Source organism: Canis aureus, chromosome X (assembly GCF_053574225.1).
Source record: "Canis aureus isolate CA01 chromosome X, VMU_Caureus_v.1.0, whole genome shotgun sequence".
Classification (NCBI taxonomy): Eukaryota; Metazoa; Chordata; class Mammalia; order Carnivora; family Canidae; genus Canis; species Canis aureus.
Genome location: NC_135649.1, coordinates 73,813,569 through 73,833,964, shown reverse-complemented (window position 1 = coordinate 73,833,964; position 20,396 = coordinate 73,813,569). Strand labels below are relative to the sequence as shown.

Genomic DNA, 20,396 nt, shown 5'->3' with positions numbered 1-20,396 from the left:
GAGTATCTGACGAACTGGGTGATCACAGAGAAGGAGCTCTGGATCAGTTCATAAGATTTTTCTCTGGCTTCAGTGCCTACCACAGTAAAGTCCACTCTATTATTTCTAGGCCAAAGGAGTGGGGAACAAAACAACAGAGGTTTCTTTTCGTTTTCCAATTGCTGTTTAGTGCCCAATGAGGGTAAGCAAGGAAATGAGCCAAAAGCCTGCTAGGTAGCATCAGGAAGCCTGGGTCTGTCAGTGAGGTTCTGAGCAGATTCACCAGATGCTGGCTGGGTTCTATAGCGATGCCTGTCTTCTGGAACCCAATGCTTCTAAGTGAGTTGGCCCCATTCTACAGCTGAAAGGAGTGAAAGTGGTTTGAATCAGGAAGTATGTATGGGGCCTGGTGGTGAAAACAATTAGGGGCAGTGGGCCCAAGGGGCCATAGGACCAAGCTTCTGCTTAAAGTCCTATTATGATCCCAACTTCTCCAAGGCCCCCCAGAAAAAGGCGAGTATACTAATCTGCCCCAGCACATACTCACTTATCTTACAAACACCAAAACTAACAGTTGCCTGTTTATTGTTTTTTAAAACAAAATTTAAAAAACCCAAAACATTCAAAATTCCATGGTGGCAAAAAGCTGAGCTGATATGGCTGATGTGGGCTGTCTCCCAGGTTGTTTAATAGAGCATCAGGTGCACTGGCGGGGGCCAGGAGCGGGGGGTACAAAAGAGGCAGGGAAGGGGCTGTTTTCCCAGCAGGGCTGGATAAACACTTTGCAACAGAGTGGGTGTCAGAAGAGCTGCAGGCCAGTTTTGAGTCCATGCAGCTGGCCCTGGCTCCAGAGAAGGCCCTCCAAGTTGCTGCTGCCATTGCTACTGTTGCTACAGTTGTCACTGCCCACGCCACAGCTCAAGCCACGGGTGCTGTAGAGAGAGAAGAGGGTTCAGTCAGGGAAGGAGGCAGCTTTGGACTCTGGAAGGGTTAAGGGTGCTTGACTGATCTATGTATATGGAAAGAGCCCACCCTCCTGCTTGGTTTTACAAAGACTATGGAGGAAATCTGAGAAACTACTTCAGATGGGCCCCAGGGGTAGTTCTGCCCTCCCCTCAATTGAGAGGAGGGAAGGACACTTTTCAAATGAAGCTTTATTCAGAGCCCTAGTATACAAACCAGATGAAAGCAGAACTTTTTGGGTCAAGGCAGGGGGGAGGGCCCATACCACCCCACCACAGTGGCCAGCTTAACAAGTCTTTTCCTAAGGTCCTAGATGTTGGGGTCCCAGAGGACCCAGGCTGGATCCCTCCCACCCCCAACAACTGGTTAAAGGGTCCAAGGCCAGCATTGGGCTACAGAGCTAGGCCCAGATCCCATCCCAGGATTGCAAGATTGCTCTAGGGAGAGAACTGCCCTCCCTGCCCTGGTGCTGCTCAGAACACTCTTGCTTCCCCCTGCTTCCTGCATGTAAAAGGTCCTTCCAGGTAGATGAGGGTGACAGCTGAGAGCAAAGCCATCAACCTTCCCATCAGGCAGATCCATGGTTACACTAACTGCAGCTGAAAAAACCCTTAGAGATGATCCAGTCCCATTCCCTCCTATAACCCACCATCTTACAGACAAGGGAACTGAGGCCCAGAGATGAAAAGGGACGTGCTTAAGGCCACATAGCCAAGTCAGGGATGGAGCTGAGACAAGAAGCAAGAGTGGGCATGCCTGCTCCAGCAGAGGAAGCCTCCCTACTACATGGGATGTGGGAACTGGGCTGAATCAGCTTCCTTCTGGAATTAACAGCTCTACCTGCCCATACTTGATACTCTTATGCTCATCAAGCCAGCCATACCCAAGACGAGAGGAAGTCTCTCAGACACATGGGCCCCACACCCAACTACACACCACCTAGTTTCCCCAGCTGCCTCCTCTCTTCTCCAAGAGGCCTGCTGCCCCCATGACCTGTTAAGACAGAGAGTCTATAACCTGCCTTGGGCCTGGCCTGCTGCTGGGTCCTACAGCCCTTTCCCTGAATATCCAGAGGAAGAGGGGCTCATCTCCCAGGGAGTGGACAGGCACACAGGGACAGACTCAGTTTCAGGGGCCCACAGAGGGGTCATTCTTTTGTACTCACAGGATTCTTCTGGTCACAATGGCCCCACATTCTGGAATGTACAGGCCCTCTCGATGGGCTCCTTTGTGTTACCAGCAGAGCCCTTCAGTGAGGGCTGCTTGGTTCCTGGCCTCCTGATGACCCAAGGGCTCCCATGCCTGTGGTCCAGAGGCGAGTTTCGAGGGAGAGCATGGAGCCCTGGCACAGGCCTTGCTACCAAGATGCCTGGACAGTGTCGGGAGGCCTACTGATTACTCTGCATTTTTGGACAAATCTCATCCCCTTTCTGGGCCTTAGTTTTCTCCTTGGAAACAGGAGGAAGTTGTATTACAGCATTCGTTCTTGACCTTTAGGGAGTGGTGGACCCTTTAGAGAATCTGAGGAAAGCTATGAAACTCTCTCCTCCCCAAAATGTGTGCACACATACTTTCTCTCTCTCTCTCTCTCACACACACACACACACACACACACAGGATGCAATCTGAGAGGGGTTCCAAAACAGCTCTTGTGTGGCTACCTCAATGCGCACGCCCTCAACTAGGGACTGAGAGTCCTGGCAAGGGCCCAGCCAGTGACTGGAGCTTACACATCACTTACTTAACCACTGACTGGGGGGGGGGCAAGTTACCTCCCCTACCCATCCCACTTTGTGTCCCTCCCTACCTCCTGCATGAGGCAGAGAAAGGGGTAAGACATCCTGCTGCCATTGGCACTCACCCAGTCTTGCATGTTGGGGGTTCCAGCCGCTGCTCTAGCACAGGCTGGTCCAAAAGATACATGGTGTCATAATTCTCCAGCATAAGCTCTGCTGGATCCTCAGTCTGACCTGGCATTAGGCCTAAGGGAAAGGTATTCCATCGTACATCTTCTGTGGAGCAAAGGGAAGAGGCAAGAATAGGCTGATTAGGTAGTTATTAAACTGGTGTCTACCTGCCCACCTCAATTAGTCTGCTCAGCATGGAATTTCTATGTATGTCCAGCCTTATTCCTGTTTGCATCATTTCTCATGAGCTCCTCTCTTTGAGTTCCCCACCTCTTCCATACTCCCCTATTCACTCTTTGTTGCCCTTCTTTGCCTCCATATGTTTATACACACCAACACATGCCACCACAACCCATCCCAAGTCTATACATGCCATATACACAACTACAAACATATTTGTTCCTCTCAGCTCTTTCCCACTTCCCCAGACATGTCTTCAACATAAACACAGACAAGGATATCTTCTTCATACCTGGCTGTATCACTGCCTCAACCTTTCACCTGCTCTATTTCTATACACACATATATCCTGGAGAGTCTGGATGCCCCAGAATTCTCACACCTTATCCCTAAACCTCAGAGAATCTGAATTACCTAGATTTCCTGCACATCTATAAACAACCACCACCCCCAAAGTGTCTGAATGCCATTTATTTCTTAGTGGCCTTGCCTTGAGAGATATGCATACACCCACATAACACCTCAGGGTGGACTCTCTCTCAGAGCTCTTATACCCCCCTGCCCCCTGTAAGGTCTTATTGCCCCCAGATGTACACACAAAGAACATCCCTTATCCAGGGAAGGACGGTCTTACTGCATATCCCACTCCCCACTGCCACCTAAGTATACACACATAAAAACACAGAGACCTCCATTCGATGAATATTCCCAGTTTCACTCCCTGCCTCCTATACCTCTGATTCACAGGCATACAAGCAGGAAATCTTAATGTCCCTGTATCCCCACATACGCATATGCCCACACAGAAGCAGCAATGGAAAGAAGGGAGAAGAAAAGACTTTAATATCCTAGCCTTTCTACTTTTATAAACCACTCTCCTACCACCCCACAAACATTTCAGTTTAGAATGAACCATATCAGGCACTTCCCAACCCTCCATCTAATCAGTTAAACACTCTCTACATAGTATTATACTAAACCCTCATTCCCATCCTTATACCAGTACAATCCAATGTTTTGAAGGAAAACTTTCATGAGGTCCTCCAACTCCCTGGTACCCAAAAAATTTTCGCTGTCATAATGTCCCTGGCATTCTGGAAAGTATCACCCATGGATTAGTTTTTCATGTTACCCATAGAACCACTCACCCTGACCCTTTTACAGGAAGAAGTTGTGCCTATCTCAATTCCTTTTGCTGCCCTATTAATACAAAGATACCTTCGTACACAGGGACTACATCCCCCATGTCTGTCACTGACCTGACCACCCTCCCTCCCCATCGCTAACATCCCCAACCCTGTCTGCATCACAGACCCTGCCTCTCCAGCCTGACATCTATGTACATGTCCCTCAGTGACAAGAGAGGCTACTTCTATGGCTGTCTCACTGCATGTTCTTACACTTTTCCGTATACCCCCTACCTCTCATTACTGCCACTTCTCTTCCTCAGAGATACCTTCTGGATCCCAAGTCTCAGCAACCCTGCCTTTTCTTCGAAAAACATACATGACCCTGTGTACATTTATGCACAGATGCATAGTGCCCACTTCGTTCATAATAACTTCTTTCACAGCCCTTAAACTCTCTTTCCCTCCCTCCCTCTCTCTCTCCCTCTCTCTCTCTCTCTCTCACACACACACACACACACACACACACACACACACACAATCTGCCTATGTCAATGCCTTCCCATTCAATATTTACAAAGACCCCAAACAGCCCTCCTTTCCTTAAGAGATTTCTCTGCTACAATGCTTTGGTATGTCCAGCATATGCAGGCCTGCACACGGACATAAAGCACTCAGTGCCTTTATGCCCTAGCTCTTCCACATACATGTCCACAAAAGGACAAAGGCTCTACCTTTGCCCCTAAGTTCTTTTGTTTCCTCCCCTCTCTCTCCCTATCATTCCCTACCATGCCCACCCTACACCATACCTAACCCCAGCCATTTTCTTTCCTCTTTCAGGTTTCATCATACACTGCCTCCAGTGTGTACACATACACACATGCTCCCCACCCCGACACATATACCATACTATTCATCCCTTCAGGATCTCCCTGCCTTAAGGTTCCTGTTCCCCAACCTAAACAAAGGCACTCTAAAATACATCCCTTAAGAGGAACAGATTCACGTATCCCTACTTTATCACCTCATCTTCTCTATTCCTCTCCAGGCTTTGTCTCACTAACTTGTATGCCCACCTAAAAACCACAGTGATCCTTTATTTTCACTCTTCTGGTCTCCCTTCCACTTCCTCTAATTTAATACCCCTGGTTTCCTTTTCTCATAAACACAGCAAAATCCTGTCTCATCACCACCCAGCCTCCATGTGTACACACATATTCATTCACATATACATAGAAAGCGTTACTGTCTCTCTGATCCTGGATCACTGTGTGCAAAAAACACATGCAGAATCACATATATCCACCCACTTCTTGCTTTCTCCTTTGTATTTTGTTGCTCAGTGCCTATATCCACACCATCCCCGGTGGGGCACTCTGCATGAAGGAGCCAATAGCATGACAGTTCTTAGGGCTCTGAAGCTTACACACTATCTTAAAAAAGAGGAAAGCCAAGTGTCATCCACACACGAGGTTGCCTCCCAGGCTTGCCTCATGCTGGCCACCTTTTGCTACTTTCCATCTCTTCTCTGAGGTAGAGGGAAGCCTTAGGAGCCAGCCAGAGAGGGAAGACTGGTGAAATAGAAAGTAGGTTATCAGGCTGCTTACCAGAGCTAACTTGCCATGGAGAGCCCTGCAAAGCTCCTCTTTTATGGGCCAGGAGTCTGGCATTCTCAGCAGTGGGAGATTCCTCCCCAGTAGACAAAGGCCCGACCTCCATTCTATCTTCTTCCTCCTCCTCATCTTCATCTTCATCCTCATCATCTTCATCCTCCTCCTCCCATTTCTGGTCATCATTTTCCTCTTCCTCCTCCTCCACCTGATCTTCCAGATCTTTCTCATCCTTTTCATCTTTCTTGAGATCATTTAGGCTGCCCTGTTCCTCCTGCTGCTGGGGTTCTCCTTCAGTTCCAAAGATGGAGCCAGCTGGTTTGAGGCTCCAATACAGACTGTCCAATGTGTATGGAGACTTCCCAATGGGGGAGGCCTCTGAGCCCTCCTGTACTAGGCCTTTTTCTCCAGTCTGGGTATAAATGGAACAGATGCGCAGCAATTTCTCCTGCTCCTCATCTGGCAAGACCTGTCCCATGGCTTTGAAGACACTGAGAAAAGGGAGGAATGGGGTAAGAAAGATTCAAAATCTCAACTCACTTTATACCCCAATACTCCACTCTCTTGAGTTTCCAGACTTGCGTCTGAAAGGCAGTGCAGAAGAGCAGACAGAAACAAACACAACCAGGACCCTGAACAATCTCTGTGATTTATCTCTGTGGCTCACTTCTATTCTCAGTAAAATGAGGATAATAATGGCACCCAGCTTATAGGGTTGTTGGAAAGAGTACATAAGTAAGGTAGCTCACATAGAATGGCTGGCACAGTGCCTGGCACGTAGGGAGTCCGCATGCAATAAATGATAGCTATTTGTCTGTACTAAATGCTACAGAAATACACAAACTAGCCAATAGGCCAATAAGATTGGACATGAGAATGGCAGATCCATCTCTTCCCTTGGCCTAGCTGAGGGATTTGTCCTGAGCATCAAAGATATGCCTAGAAGTATATTGGTCTTCTTTTGCATGAACACAAAATGTGATCCCTTTCCAAGAGCAATTATAGCCCAGCCTGAAATGAGGAAAAGGAAAAAAAAAACACTTAACAAGACAAAGCTAGATGTGGAAGGGAGGCCAGATGAGCACTGCAGACCTTGGGCACTACAGGAGCTGGGGAGAGGCAGAGGGTACAAGGAGGGCAGGAGAGATCAAGGGAGGGCTTTGTGCAGAAACAAGAGTGAGCATATTGTACTGTGTACATGTAGTGGGAGTAGCCTTGGATACAGGGTAAGGGCTATCCTGGGGAGCTGTGGGAGGAAGAGAAGGCTGCAAAGGTTAAATATGTGTGTTGGGGAGAGGGGGTCACCTGACCGACTCTAAGCACAGGTGATAGCTGCATTTCTGAAGATCATCATGGTGCCCATGTGGAGGATGGCTATGTGGAGGATGGCCTGGATGGGGCAGCTAGGGGGCAGGGAGACCAGGGAGCCAGTGAGGGTTGACCTAGGGAACTGACAGTGAAAATGAGGGGGAGAAGCTGACGGCTTGGTGACTGGATGGTAAGGGTCAGGCAGAGGGGAGTTAATGATGGTAACAGTGTGCACACAGAGGATGGTACTGACAGCAAAACCACCAACAGACACAGAGCCAATAGGAAGGAGAGCTCCTAGGGAGGAAAAGGGTGAATACTACCTGTACAGCCTCATGTAGAACCAGGTCACTGCTGGAGGCATGGGTGGAGTGGACAAATAGTTTCTTTCTAGGTGTACTGAATTTGTGAACTGTGGGTCATTCATGGAAGTTGCCATATGCTAGGCAGGCTATCTGGCCACATATGGTTGCTGGTCACTGGGGGTAGGGCTGGGGGCTAGTGAATCTACTGGGAGACTCTTTCTGCAGGGCTAATTTCATATTCCAAGGGGACACTGGCTCAAACTGAATTGATATTGGCTGGCTAGGGGAAACTCTTGAGAAGTTTTCAGCCTTTTTGGAGAAAAAGCCAGAGAGATGCTCACTATGGTCCAATAGTATGACTAATAATAAATATTTCCTGGCACTTGATATTGGCATATGCTGTTATCACCACTGTTTATTACCCACTTACTATCTCAAGCTGTATAGTCTGACCATTGAAGTGATACGAATCTTAAAATACATCCCCTCTTTGGGTTTGCCTGGGTCCAAAATCCACACTTTCCTATTTGCAGGCTATAGGAAAGTGTGGATTTTGGACTCACAAAACCTGTGCCCGATTCCTTGGCCCACTGTCAACAAACTGTGTGACTTTTGGATAAATCACTTCATACCTTACCGCCTCAATATCTTTCTTATCAAATAAGGATACAGTATCTCCACCTCCAAAGACTACTATGTCAAATGAAATGACTTCTACAAAAAACACAGCACCATGCCTGACAGTTGCCAGTGGTATCTTTTATTTTTTCTTCTGGGGAAAACAAAGCCAGATTCTCTATTTGCCTAATAACACATGCTTTTCACAATCATGCAATTGAATGGAACATTGTAGAAAGAGCATAGGAGTAAAGACCAGGAAACCTGGATTCTGGCCCTAGCTCTAACTTACAGACTTACCACTGACTTACCACATAATACCTAGGGTAATCCTGTGTCTCAATCTGTGTAATGGGGTGATTAGGATTAGATTCACTGATTATTTGGGAAAAGTAGAATCTGTGCACAAAGGGTTATACCCAAGTAAGTCGCTGCTACTGCTGGCATGTGTCACATCCCTCTGGTATGCCTGGATTGGGAGAAGATCTCTGTGATCCAGACTTCTCCAAGACCAGCAGCTTCCACTCTGCAGGCACTTAGGATTGGAAAGTACCTTGAAGGCCACCTATCCAAACCTCTCCATGCTGCTTTTTGCATACCCCTACCCCATTACATTTCATTCCATAGTGTTTCTAGGCTTTGGAATTTGTGTTCTTTCTCCTCCTGAGATTGCTCAAATGCCCTGTCTGTCATGTTTCCCTGACCCCTCCACATCTTTTTGGTTCTCCCAGTTTCCCACCCATCCATATCACTTCTAGTCTAGAGCATACACATTTGGAGATCTGGCTGTTTGGTTCAGTTCTATCTCCTGGAGGTCTTGCCATGGCTTACTTTTTTCTCTTATAAGCTACTACCATGCCCCAAATGCCATCAGGATTCAAGAAAGACTTTCTGACTCTAGGGAGAGCTAAGGGTATTAAGAGGATCTTGGCATCCAGACTCCCAATTCATTCAGTCCCCAGACACAGAGTTAGTTGCCACCAAAGACAGCATTGCTGGCAATGAGACAGCAGAGTTCAACGATGTTTACTGAGATCTGTTTAGGCCCTAGATTTGTGTGGTGGTTTAGGGCACAGATATGGCTAATAAACCGCCCTTACCTTTGAAAAGCTAAAGTCTGATAGAGGGAAGGAGACACAATGGGAAGTAGACATGGCAACACAAAATCTCAGATTTGAGAAGTGCTTGAGAATCAACAGCATAGATAGTGATACCACCAAGTGAGATAGGGAGCAAAAGAGGAAGATCACTTCGGGATTGGGGTTGGGAATAAAATGACCAATTCTCTTTTGGTCACAGTAAAGTATCTGTTGGTCATCCACGGGGAGATGTCCGATATACAGTCAAATACAAGAGGCTGAATCTCGGGGGAAAGGCCTGAGATAGATGAAAAGATGTGGGCCTTGGCACTTTATAGGAACTAGGAAAAAAGCACAGGCATTTCAAGGAAGGAGTGGTAAATAGCCATTAATGCAGCAGACACAGCAATGGACAAGGGCTCACTGGATTTGGTAATTAGGAGGTCAAAGCATCTTTTTGGGGAAAATGCCTAATTGCAGCAGGATGAGGAATAAGAGGGTAGTGAGGAAATCAAGACTGCTGAGTGTAGACTATTCTTTTAAGATGTTTTGATGGTGGTGGCTGGGAGAGGAGTGTTATGCTGTTGATTAACCAACATGGGAATGCAGGGTCAAAGGAGATTTTGCTTATGTTATTGCTGTTTTAAGATGAAAAAAACTGAGGCCTGTAAGTTGAAGAATAAGAGGCAGTAGAGCAAAGGAGAGGTGGAGGTGAAGCCCCCGTGATACTGGTAGAGGTGGCTCCAGAGCAAAGGTGCAAGAGGAGGCTTGGAGGTGGGGGGAAGGCCATCTCATCCTGAGACTGGCAAGATGGTTAAGTGTAGATGGAGTTCAGCTGACGAGGACTGGACCACAAGTTGAGGGGCCCTGCTGGATGCTCAAGGAAGTTAGGGTGAAATGGGAGAGGAAGAGGGGCTTGAGGTGAGTGGTAAAAGTTTAGAAAAGTCAGGAAACAAAAGAGAAAGTGGGCAGAAAACAAGTAAAAAGTTCAGATAAGCAGAACTGACGCCTGGCCTGAGATTAAGAATCATACCTCTGTAGTAGCAGCAATCCGCAGTACTATGTGGTTTTCCCCAGAAGAGTTCAGCTACCCAAGCTAAGGAGTGGGGGAAGCAGAAAGGGGAGGATCAATCCCGGTTCAGGGGTTTGCAAGATATGTCAAAGGATGGGCAGAGCTGAGGGTCCAGATGGTGAATGGTTGAAGTGATCAACCACAGACAGGATGGAAGGGAAGCAAAGTTGAGGGAGAGGGGAAATGGAGGGATGGAGATATGGATGCAGGCAAAGAGCTACCTTCATGAGATGCAAGGGTGAGAAATGGAAGGACAAGAGGTTATGATCACTGAGTGGGATGCTGGGATGTCAGGTTTCAGAGGTGGAGCAGCTCTGAGTGATGGAAATGGGTTGCTGAGTGTAGTGGGAAAGGAAGGTCATTGGAGTTGAGCTGAAGAATCTCAGATGGGTCACTTGAATGAAACAGATATTGCTCCAGAAAGCAGGAAGATAACTGCGTGCTAAAGGTTTCTATGAATATGAGGAAAGTGGCTCGGAGTCAGAAGATGACAGAAAAGGAAAGGAAGACAATCACAGATATTTACAGGAACCAGTACAATATTCAGTTTGACCATAGCACCCAGGGTAGATTGGGTAAAGGGGAATCACAGGAGGTATGGTTATCATGATAGGTTGGGGCAGAATAAGAAAGATCTTTGAATGTTAGGCTAAGAAGCCTAGACTTCATCAGAATGGCAATAGGAAGTCACTGAAAGTTAGTGAGCATCTATGAGAGGTACACTTTGGGAAGATTACAAAGGAGACAGCACTGGGCTCAGTGTCAGAAGACTGGTTTCAATAATAAACAGCAGCTACCATTTATTGTGCAACTTTGTACAGGCCACTGTGCTAAGCACTCTGGGGGTGGGAGGGCATCATCTCATTCATTCTCATACCGGACTCAGTTGAGTCATGTCTTAAGCTGTGTGATCTTAGGCAAGAATACCCTACCCACCCCCATCTGGGACTCAGTTCTTCCACTGGTTAGTAGGAGGGGAATGGGACTCAAGAGTCCTTGCAACAGCCCAAATCTGCCACTCTAGGGCTGTGTGGCCTCACCCTCTTACCAGATGGAATTCAAGAGACTTACAGCTGGAGGAGTTGGGAGCTGGCCCAGCAAGGTGAACCCAAGCAGGACTCAATCACCCGGGGCCAGTCAAGGGAGGCAGAGCAGTTGAATAGCCTCCAGCTCTTTCTTGCTTCCCACTGGCTTGCAGAAAATCGGCGGGCATTCCGTCCTGAGAGAAGAGAGAGTCTGAGGAGAAGGAACCAGTAAGCCCTCACCCAACTTTGTATCTTTAAAAGCTTGGCTCTGTCCCTCCCCACTCTCTCAGACTCCCCACCCTATACCTCCTGATTGCTCAAGCATTTAGGCCTTTCTGTCCCAGACCAGTTTACTTGGCTCTGAGAAAAAAAAAGTGGAATATTTGTTCACTGCTACTGTGGGGCCCTCTTGGGCAAGCCTAAACCTTTAACATGGGGCATGTCTACTTAGTGCTATTCATCTGAGAGCTAAGGACAGTGACAGATGCTCCTGCCTGGGCTGTGTTAGGACCTGAGGCTAAGGCTAGTCTCCCTCACCAGTCTTGGTGTTAGCCACAATCAGTTCAATGGTCCATCTGAGGATGTAGGTGGGCCGGATTCCGCTGTCCCCCAAGACTGGCAGCTCAGAGAACATCCTTTCCAGCAGGGCCTGTGTGAAGGTCTGGGAGTGCAGGCCCCTGAGCAGGGGCTGCCAGAATTGAGAGAATGGCTTTGGCACCAGGATGTCATTCAGGTCCACATTTTCTGGTTTGTGAGGGATACAGATTGATGGAAAGGGGAGGCAGGGGCCAATAGAAGACAAGGAGGGAAGAAAGAAGCAGAGGCGGAGAAAAAAGAGGGAGAAGGAGGGAGACCCACCAACAATAGAGTTGCCACCACAGAACAGAAAGAGAAGAGAACAGTAAGCAGAGGAACCAGTTAGTATCTGGCAACCAAATGACTCAAAACGAAGTATTAAAAAAAAAAAAACCAGCTCTGGTTCTAGCTTCAGCTTTGTCAATAACTCACTGTGTAACTTTGGGTCAGTACCTTCCCCTCTCTGGACCTCAGTCTGCCCATCTGTAATATGAGGATGTTGAACTAGATGACCTCACAAGGCCCTTCCAGTTCCGCTGTTCTAGCTCTCTAAGCAAGCAGCTAAATCACAATTAACATAACAAAATAATGGCATTAAAACTCCCCCACATCCCAGTCCACCCCAGCCAATCCCATCCCACTTCATGTCACCCCACCCAATTCCAGGCCACCTAAGAGTAGTCCAGCAACTGAGTAACAATGGAGCTACCTGTTCTTCTCAGCTGAGATAGGCTTCCAGAGACTATGGAATGGCACTTAGCAGCCCCTGCCTCCCAGTCCTGAGCCACTTAGCCTAACCCTGGTATTTTTGCCCAAGAAACACAATACTCCAAGACTAAAGTGAGCCCCTAGGACCATACCTTCATAGTTTATCTGCAAAGCTGCCAACTGCTCAAATGTAGGGATGAGAAAGCCATCATCCAGAAAAGCATCCAACACAGCCTCCCTGGAGAAAGAGGACACTTAATTAAGTCAATTGAGCAGTCAGAAGACCTTCTTCTACTCCCTTACCCACTCCCAAGGCATCTTACGCCTCTGACTTAAGTGGGCACAGCAGCATGGTGGAGGTAGGAATGAAGGCAGCTCTGACAGTTGGATCTCAGGGCTCAGCTTTCTGGGGCAGAGGCTGGGCCAGATATTGGGATCAGTGAGTTTTGAATAAGCATTTACCAAGCACATGCTTATCTAAGGCCCATAATGAGGGCAGCAGCAGCTGAACAAGCCTGAAAGCACAGATGGAGAAAAGGTGCCAGGGTGATGCCTAGGGTCACAGGGCCAAGGGCTTTTAGACTTTAACTATTACTCAGTGTCTGTTTCTCTTGACAGTCTTCCAGTCTTTTACCCCTCCCCTTTTTCCTGGTTACCCTCTTTCAGATCCTAGAAGCAGAAACTTTGGTGACTCAATTGCTGAAGCAAATAATAATCCTTATTCCTAGGGACCCCAAGAACACAGAAATAAGTTACAGAAGTTGAAAGCATAGGCTATAGGGGTAATCCCTCACCTCATGTAGCTCAAATGTGGGGCCAGTACGGGAGTTGTGGGCCCACCCTTGCATTACCTGCCCTACCCCAGGAAGGGAAGTGCTGATAGACCTCCCAATGACAGCTAGCTCTCTTCTCCAGAGCTAGCAGGTCCCCCAAGAGAGGCTCCCCCAGCTGACCAGGCCTAGAGAGGGAACATGAGCTCCCAAAGGGTCTCAATGGCCAGAGGCATTGTCAAATCATGCTGTCATGCTTAGATCCCTCCCTCCACCAGGTTTGAAGTGGAAAGAGTTGTCCTTTCATCCATCTCCCACCTCTTCAAGTCAGTATCCAGGAAGAGCTGCCTGCTCAGCATAAGCAGGCAGACAGTACTGTACAGAAGTACAGGGAGAGTTGTCCCAGCTGCTGAGGGGGCCTTTGCTAAAGGGTGCTAAGAAGCCTAGGGTGGAAAGACACTGATAGAAACATCTTGGGAATTAATAGTATCCTGGGAATGAAGAAGGCTCTATAGGCAATCCCAAACTGCACTGTAGGCTCTCACTCAGGCCCACTCTGCCACCTATACGACCTTCCTAATATTCTGCTCCATCCCAGATTTCTTCCACTGTCTCCCTAGTTTGGAAAGTCTAGCAATGCCTCCATTGGTTCTTAGTGGAAAGTCCCCCAAAGCCCTTTCCAGCTGAATTTAGGTAGCAAGACCCAAGAGCTAGGGAGGAGATGAATGGATAGATTCTGTCTGCTCTAGATGGAACTAAGCACTATGGGGTGTGGTGGGGGGGGAGGCTCATGGCCACACAGAGCAGGGACGTACTTACTCTTTCAAAGAGCCAGACTCTGGAAAGCCTCTCCTTTGTTCTCCCAACCACAACTACCCAAGGGATACGATTACTCCCCATATGCAGTTCAAAAGATCAGCAGCACTCACCTTATTTTTTACCTCAAACTTGGACAAGGACTAGATAGTGAAATGGTAAGAATGAAGAGCTTTTCCTCCCTGCCCAGAGCTCCATATACCATTGGACAGAGAGGAACAAATCTAACCAGGGAACTGATGACAGCAGACAGTCCTGTCTCTGGCCATTTTAGTGATTCAGAGTAGGCAATCCCTACCTGGTAGCTGGCAGGGCAAGGGGGAGGGTCATGCAGAATTTGGGTCACTCTGCAGGGATCAGGATTATCCCTGAAATTTCCTTACAGGTTGGCAAGCTGGGCTATGGAAGCCTACTTCAGTGAGGCTGCTAGAGTAAACAGCCTGATTACTTAGTTACATACCTGTTTTCACATGTAATGCCCTTGAGTTCTGCCAGGATGCATTCTACAGGTGGAGAAAGGTTGTTCCATGCCTTAATAGCCTGAGGTAAACGCCTAAATTTCTCCAGCACCTGCCAGCACAGAAGTTACTATCAGAAGGCTGGTTCAGCCAAGCAACCCTCTCCCACCCTTCAAGGATCCCTTCCCGTAGGACCTCTTAGCATCTCCCTTTTTTGCGATAAGGCAGGGCATACAAGGGTGGGCCCACAACTCCCTGACTTGGCCCCACATTAAAAAAAAATATCCTGACCTTCAAATCCCAGACTTTCTTCTCTTCTTCCTCCTCCCTCCCTACCTCGAATTCTTTATGGCTCCCAATCACCAGATACTCCAATACTAAGATGTCCAGTGGGGGCATTTTGTTGGAATTGGCCCAGAGACCCTTGGGCCCAGGAATGAGGGGAAGCAATGGATTATGGAAGAAAGGGAATCAGGAGACCAAGATTCTAATTCTAGTTCTATCACTAATTGCATATGTAACCTGGGGCCAGTCCCTTCACTCATCTGTGGTTCAATTTCTTCATCTATGAAAAAGAAGAGTCAAGCTGAATTATTTCTAGGCTACCTCCCTTCCTGCTAAAATAGCATCCCCTTAAGCTCACCTGATCTAGGAAAGTTCCTGGGTGCCATCTGCTTATCAGCTGCAGTATTGCAGGACCATGCAACCACCTATACCCAGTTGTTCCCTACCACCCATTTGGGCACATTATCCAGACTTCCAACATCTGTTCTCTTCAATTGGTGTGGAGGATCAGCCAAATTAATTCTGCTTCTCTTGTCTCCTTCCTAGTTTCTCCCTCTCTCTGAGAAGTTCCCTCAAGCTCTGCCACTTTTCTTTGAAATTCCTTCTCAGGACTTCTCTCAGGAAGCTGGCAAGAGGGAAGAAATGGCTGGGGCAAGTGAAAACAAAGTCAAGGGCACTTTTCTTACCTTGAACTGTTCCTCTTCATATAATACCAGCAGTTCTCGGGCTCTTTCTGAAAACGGAATGTGGAAACAGATAGGGCATCCCAGCTCTCTGTTCCTCATGAGATTCTGAGGCACTCTCACCTCATTTCTTTTTTTTAAGATTTTATTTATTTATTCATGAGAGACACAGAGATAAGCAGAGACATACGCAGAGGGAGAAGCAGGCTCTTAGCAGGGAGCCTGATGTGGGACTTGATCCCAGGACCCCAGGATCATGACCTGAGCCAAAGGCGCTCAACCACTGAGCCACCCAGGCACCCTTCACCTCATTTTTTAAGTTGCAAATTGGGAACTAGAATTCTTGCCTCTCCTACTTCACAGAGATCAAGGGAAATGGTTTGTGAGAGTAATTATTTTAAGCTAAAACTCACCACAAACCCAGAGGAAATGCTGAGCCAGGGAAATAACCAATGTTAACCTTAAGTCTAAGTCTTCCAGACTCATGGGCCTCTCTATGACCCTCCCACCTAAGGACACCTACCATATAGCTCTTTATGTCTCAGAGCCTTTTCCCAATGTGAATCAACCTCTTTGCTGCCTTCGCTGTCTCCATCAACCCTGACATCCAGTTCTGCACCTTTCCCTTTATCCTTAGGCTCTGGTCTCTGTTCTACAATGTCATCAACAACAATGTTTTTATCTTCTTCCTGGTCTTCTTCATCTGTATCTTCCCTATCCTCCTCTAGCTCCCAGGTGTCTCTCAAGCTGTTTTCCAGTTGGCGGCACCAATAGGTCTTCTGAAGCCAGTCCAGAACAAAATAACAGCCTAAAGGAGGGGAGGAAGGAAAACAATATCATAGGAGTAGCCACAGGCAAAGAGCTCCTAGCAGGCCCCTAGTCTCCTCTTAAAAGCTTTATGGGAAGACCCTAGGGAAGAGGATTGGCTCCAAGAAGGCACAAATCTCAAATATCTAGAAGCAGCCTCTCTTCCTCCAGGTTATCTCTCTGTTCTTTGCTTTCTTGTGCTCACCAGTACCTTTCCTAGAAGAAGAAATATCAGTATTACAGATGGGGTGCCAAAAGTAACACAGGGCTGGCAAGTGAAGAACAGGGATCCAGGCCCACGACCTAATTACACGGCCTTTGGCGGAGTCTCTTCCCTTTTTTAGATCTCAATTTCCCCACCATGAAGGGACTAGGCTGAATCAATTGGGATGGGGTGTCTAAAGAACTCCTAGGTTCATGACATTTGATGGCTCACACCTCTCAATTTGCTCCCTACTAACCTCTTTAGGTATAAAACTTAAGTGGATGCCAAAAAATGCAGTAATCAAGATATCAAAACAGGATCAGAACAGTGTCCTGCCAAGCCATATTGGAGTCTGAAGCAAGAGGAAAAATCACTAATAGTAATTCAGTTTTTACTTAAAATTTTGGAATTCTGTTCATTGTGGGTTTTTCCACATTAAAATGTTATTTATCTTGATTACTGAACTTTTGACACCCCTTTAAAGTTTGTGCCCAAGACAAGTGCCTTACTTGCCTCACCCTAGTTCTGGCTCTGACACCACTTAGAGATCCTCCTCCCTCTCCCCCTACCCACAGTGCCACCCAGCCCAGGCCCTTTGGCTTAAGCTATGATAGGTATACTCCATAAAGACTCACCTCTGCGGCAGTCATTTAAATGGGGCATTTTCTTGTGGGTCAACTCATGGCGAAGTTCAACAATCCAATCTGGAATATTTACCTGATTGTGAGTATAGGAATTAGAAAATATTAAAGGTGGAAGGGACCAGAAAGATAAATTAGCCTGGCCTCGCCACATTTTATGGATAAAAATATTGAAGTCCTGAGGAGGTTCCAGTCTTTGTGGCAGGGCCAAAATTAGAAACCAGGTCTCCTTATTCTTTTTACTGTTCTGTTGAGGTGATTTTAAAAATCAAAAAGATAGCTACTTCCTCCAACCACCCTCTTCCAACACAGATATTCCTGTGACTGAGCATTAACAATCACCTCCAGCCTTCCTCTGCCCTATCAATCCCAATCCCTGGGTACCCTTTATCCTTCTTCCCTCCCTCCCATACCCTTTTTCTGGAAGCTTCTCTAGATAGCTGAGAACCTGCCTGCCCTCTGAGCTTCAACACACCTCACATACTCAATCAGGGCAGGGATATCAGGAGTTTTCATGCTGCTCCACTGAGTTTGTCTCCTCCCTCAGACTATCAGCTCCCCAAAGGCAGATACTGTGACTGCCACCTTTTTCCTGTCCTCACCCAGTGGAGCATTCCAGTGCTTCAGCTTCACTGGCCTACTCCCAACAAGTTGAAAAGGCCAAGCCACTGAAGATAGTAGCCATGAGCAAGGGAGCAAGTCTGCTTCTATAAGCTGGAGGCTGAGGCTCTGAGGTTCTTGCTGGGCTTGGCTGGTAGTGGTGGGATGAGCTAGTCTTAATTGTGTGCTCATATCACCCTATGCCCCATTTAGTGAGTCCTCCTGGGGAGAGAGGACTGAGCAAGGCCGTTTTACCATACACACCTCCTGAGCCAGGAACTTGAGAGGGAGCTTCACAAACTTTGTCTTCCTCTCCGAGATAAGATTCACAAACCTGGGGTTGGGGAAGAAATAAGTGGCACAACCCAAGGAACTGTTTTACTCAAACACCTTGCTGTGTTACTGACACCCTGCATTTCTACAACCTTTCTACTAACTGTTCTGTTCTGTTCTGTTCTTATGATTGGTATCAGCCAGAACAGGAATATTTGCCCTGTACTAAAGCCACACAGGTGAAGAAAACACTGCTCTGGCCTTGAAAGGTCAGTCTAGGATAAAATAATAATACAATAAAGCATGCTTCACTAGATTATATGTTATAAAGCCTAAAACAAAGGACTACCTACACCGAATGATATGGGGAGCACACCTAAATGATGGAGAAGGTAAGAAGAGCTAGGAAGGGCCTCAAGGCACACAAAATAAACAGTATGAGATGAGCAGATTTTGACACATGAGAAAATTCAGTGGCAGCCTTTTTCCTAATGTGTATGAAACAGCTATAACTACTCTAAATCACTTTGTTAGTCAGGAACTCCCAGGCCATATGTCCACTTCAACTCAGCAACTTTTCAGTGATCATGAATAGAAAGGGAAAATTATTATGCTACGTAAAGATGGGAAAAAGGTTGAAAAATCCACATTAAACCATGGCCAAGGACACCAGACTAATCAGAAAAATTCTTCTGGGTAAAAGAGTTAAGGGGGAAGAAAAAAATCAAATTATCAAAGTTGGAAGAGACTCAGAGATCACTTGGTGTAAACCGCCCCCACCCCACATTCCAGAAAGAAGAAAAATGGAAGGGAGAAGGCTCTCAGGGGAAAAAAAAGAGGAATGTGTGTTGACAGGGAGTACCAAAAGCTGTCAAGTCAATCACAGAGTGACCCATACAGAGGGACATAGGGGCTTTTTGCTTCAGGTAGCACTTAAAAGCCAAGCTTTGCTTATCAAGTGCTACCCCCACTCCCCATCCCTCAACCCACCCCCACTCCCAACCCGTGCCCCTGCAAGTCTTACCTGACCAATGCCATTCCATAAAGCAGTCTAAGTTCATCAGTGCCCAAGCCACCAGTTACATCCATGAGCTTACAGCGTACCAGGTCAGCAGTAGAAGCCACTGCCAGGGGGAGTTCGTTGCCTAACCTAAAGAGCCACAGTCCAGCACCATCATAGCGGTCCTTCACCCTGGTCCACCCTCCACCTCAGAATCTAGGTTGCTTTAAGTTATTCCAATTACATAACTGGCTGAAGAGTGAAGGACAAGACACACATCAAGAAAGTGAGAAGAGGGAGGATAACGTCCCTGGGATCCAATAGTATACAGGGTGTGAGAGACTGGCCAGGGTATACAAAGGACACCTAACTGCTAGGCAATCAACCAACAATTAAGTGTGGACACACCCCCTTTCTTTCACTCTAAAACCTTCAATTCATTCAGCTAAAGAAGACTTCATTCTTTGCTCCCAACTCAATCTTACCAAGTGGACTGAGGTGCTCCCTTCAAACAAGGTTTTGTTAGCAAACACCACTCCCTTCCAACCCAATTCGACTCAGAAATCCACCCCAGAGTGTTAATCTACTCCTAAAGCCCGGGTTCAGACACCCTGGTCCCTCTGGCACCGTCCCCAAGACAGAAGAAGGTAAGGGTTAAAAGCTCAAGAATTTTAACAAGAGGGTGGCTGAGGCACACCCACTTCCTCTTTCCACACCGGATTAGTACAAAGGATTGGCAATGACTTTCCCCCAGGCCCTTGGAAAAGGAACAACGCCCAAACCCCCTTTAAGGGCTTTAGGCATTTCGTAGATTGAGGAAGAAGAGGTGAGGCGCCACCAGCACGCAAATAGGACGTCTGAGCCTGGAGTCTTACCTACTCCTCCACACGGTGATACGGTTCAAGGCATACCGCTGCAATTTATGATCGTCACAGAACAGATACACCGTCACCTGATCCCACTCGGCTCTACTGAGCCAGGCGACCACGATACGCTGGGCCCAAAGTGGCGACGACCCTTTCTCTTTAACGCACTTTCCGCACCACGCACTCCACACGCGATCCATCCCCTGAAGACCTACACCTGGCCGGGCACCAGATTCCCACCGGACACTGGGCTCCACTGCAGGTCTTGAGTCGCAGCACTTCACACAGCTTTCAGTTCAACGTGCTATCCTCACGCCAAACCACCGTTGTGCCAACAGCCAATGGGAGAGCGTGACCCAGACGCAAACCCGCCTCTCTGCGTTAACGTGGCAAATCGGAGCACGAGAACCGGGGACCTATCTAACTACAAATCGGGGGCACGTCTTTGCCAGCCGGAAGTGCTCTTTTCTCAAAGCAACCGTGTGGGCTGCAAGCGTTCAGCCTCAAGGTTCCGGTAATCTCCAGGTTGCTAACG

At 47.5% G+C, this 20,396-nt stretch overlaps 1 protein-coding gene across 4 annotated transcripts; it reads right to left on the bottom strand.

Annotated features, from left to right (window-relative positions):
* Positions 1 to 547: 547 nt before the first annotated feature.
* Positions 548 to 20,205, bottom strand: LAS1L (LAS1 like ribosome biogenesis factor). Of its 4 annotated transcripts, none has more exons than XM_077889455.1 (14): positions 19,871 to 20,205; positions 19,020 to 19,145; positions 17,987 to 18,056; positions 17,117 to 17,198; positions 15,993 to 16,277; positions 15,473 to 15,519; positions 14,504 to 14,613; positions 12,610 to 12,695; positions 12,182 to 12,232; positions 11,711 to 11,917; positions 11,220 to 11,367; positions 5,764 to 6,257; positions 2,804 to 2,951; positions 548 to 911 (listed from the first exon to the last, which is right to left on the bottom strand). In XM_077889455.1, the coding sequence occupies exons 1-14, from the start codon at positions 20,059 to 20,061 to the stop codon at positions 779 to 781; spliced, it is 2,178 nt and encodes a 725-aa protein (XP_077745581.1). In that variant the 5' UTR covers positions 20,062 to 20,205; the 3' UTR covers positions 548 to 778. The 4 variants fall into 4 exon arrangements, with proteins under 4 accessions (XP_077745581.1, XP_077745580.1, XP_077745583.1 ...); XM_077889454.1 differs by having other exon boundaries at positions 2,804 to 2,954; positions 19,871 to 20,204; XM_077889457.1 differs by lacking the exon at positions 19,020 to 19,145 and having other exon boundaries at positions 2,804 to 2,954.
* Between the last annotated feature and the right edge of the window lie 191 nt (positions 20,206 to 20,396).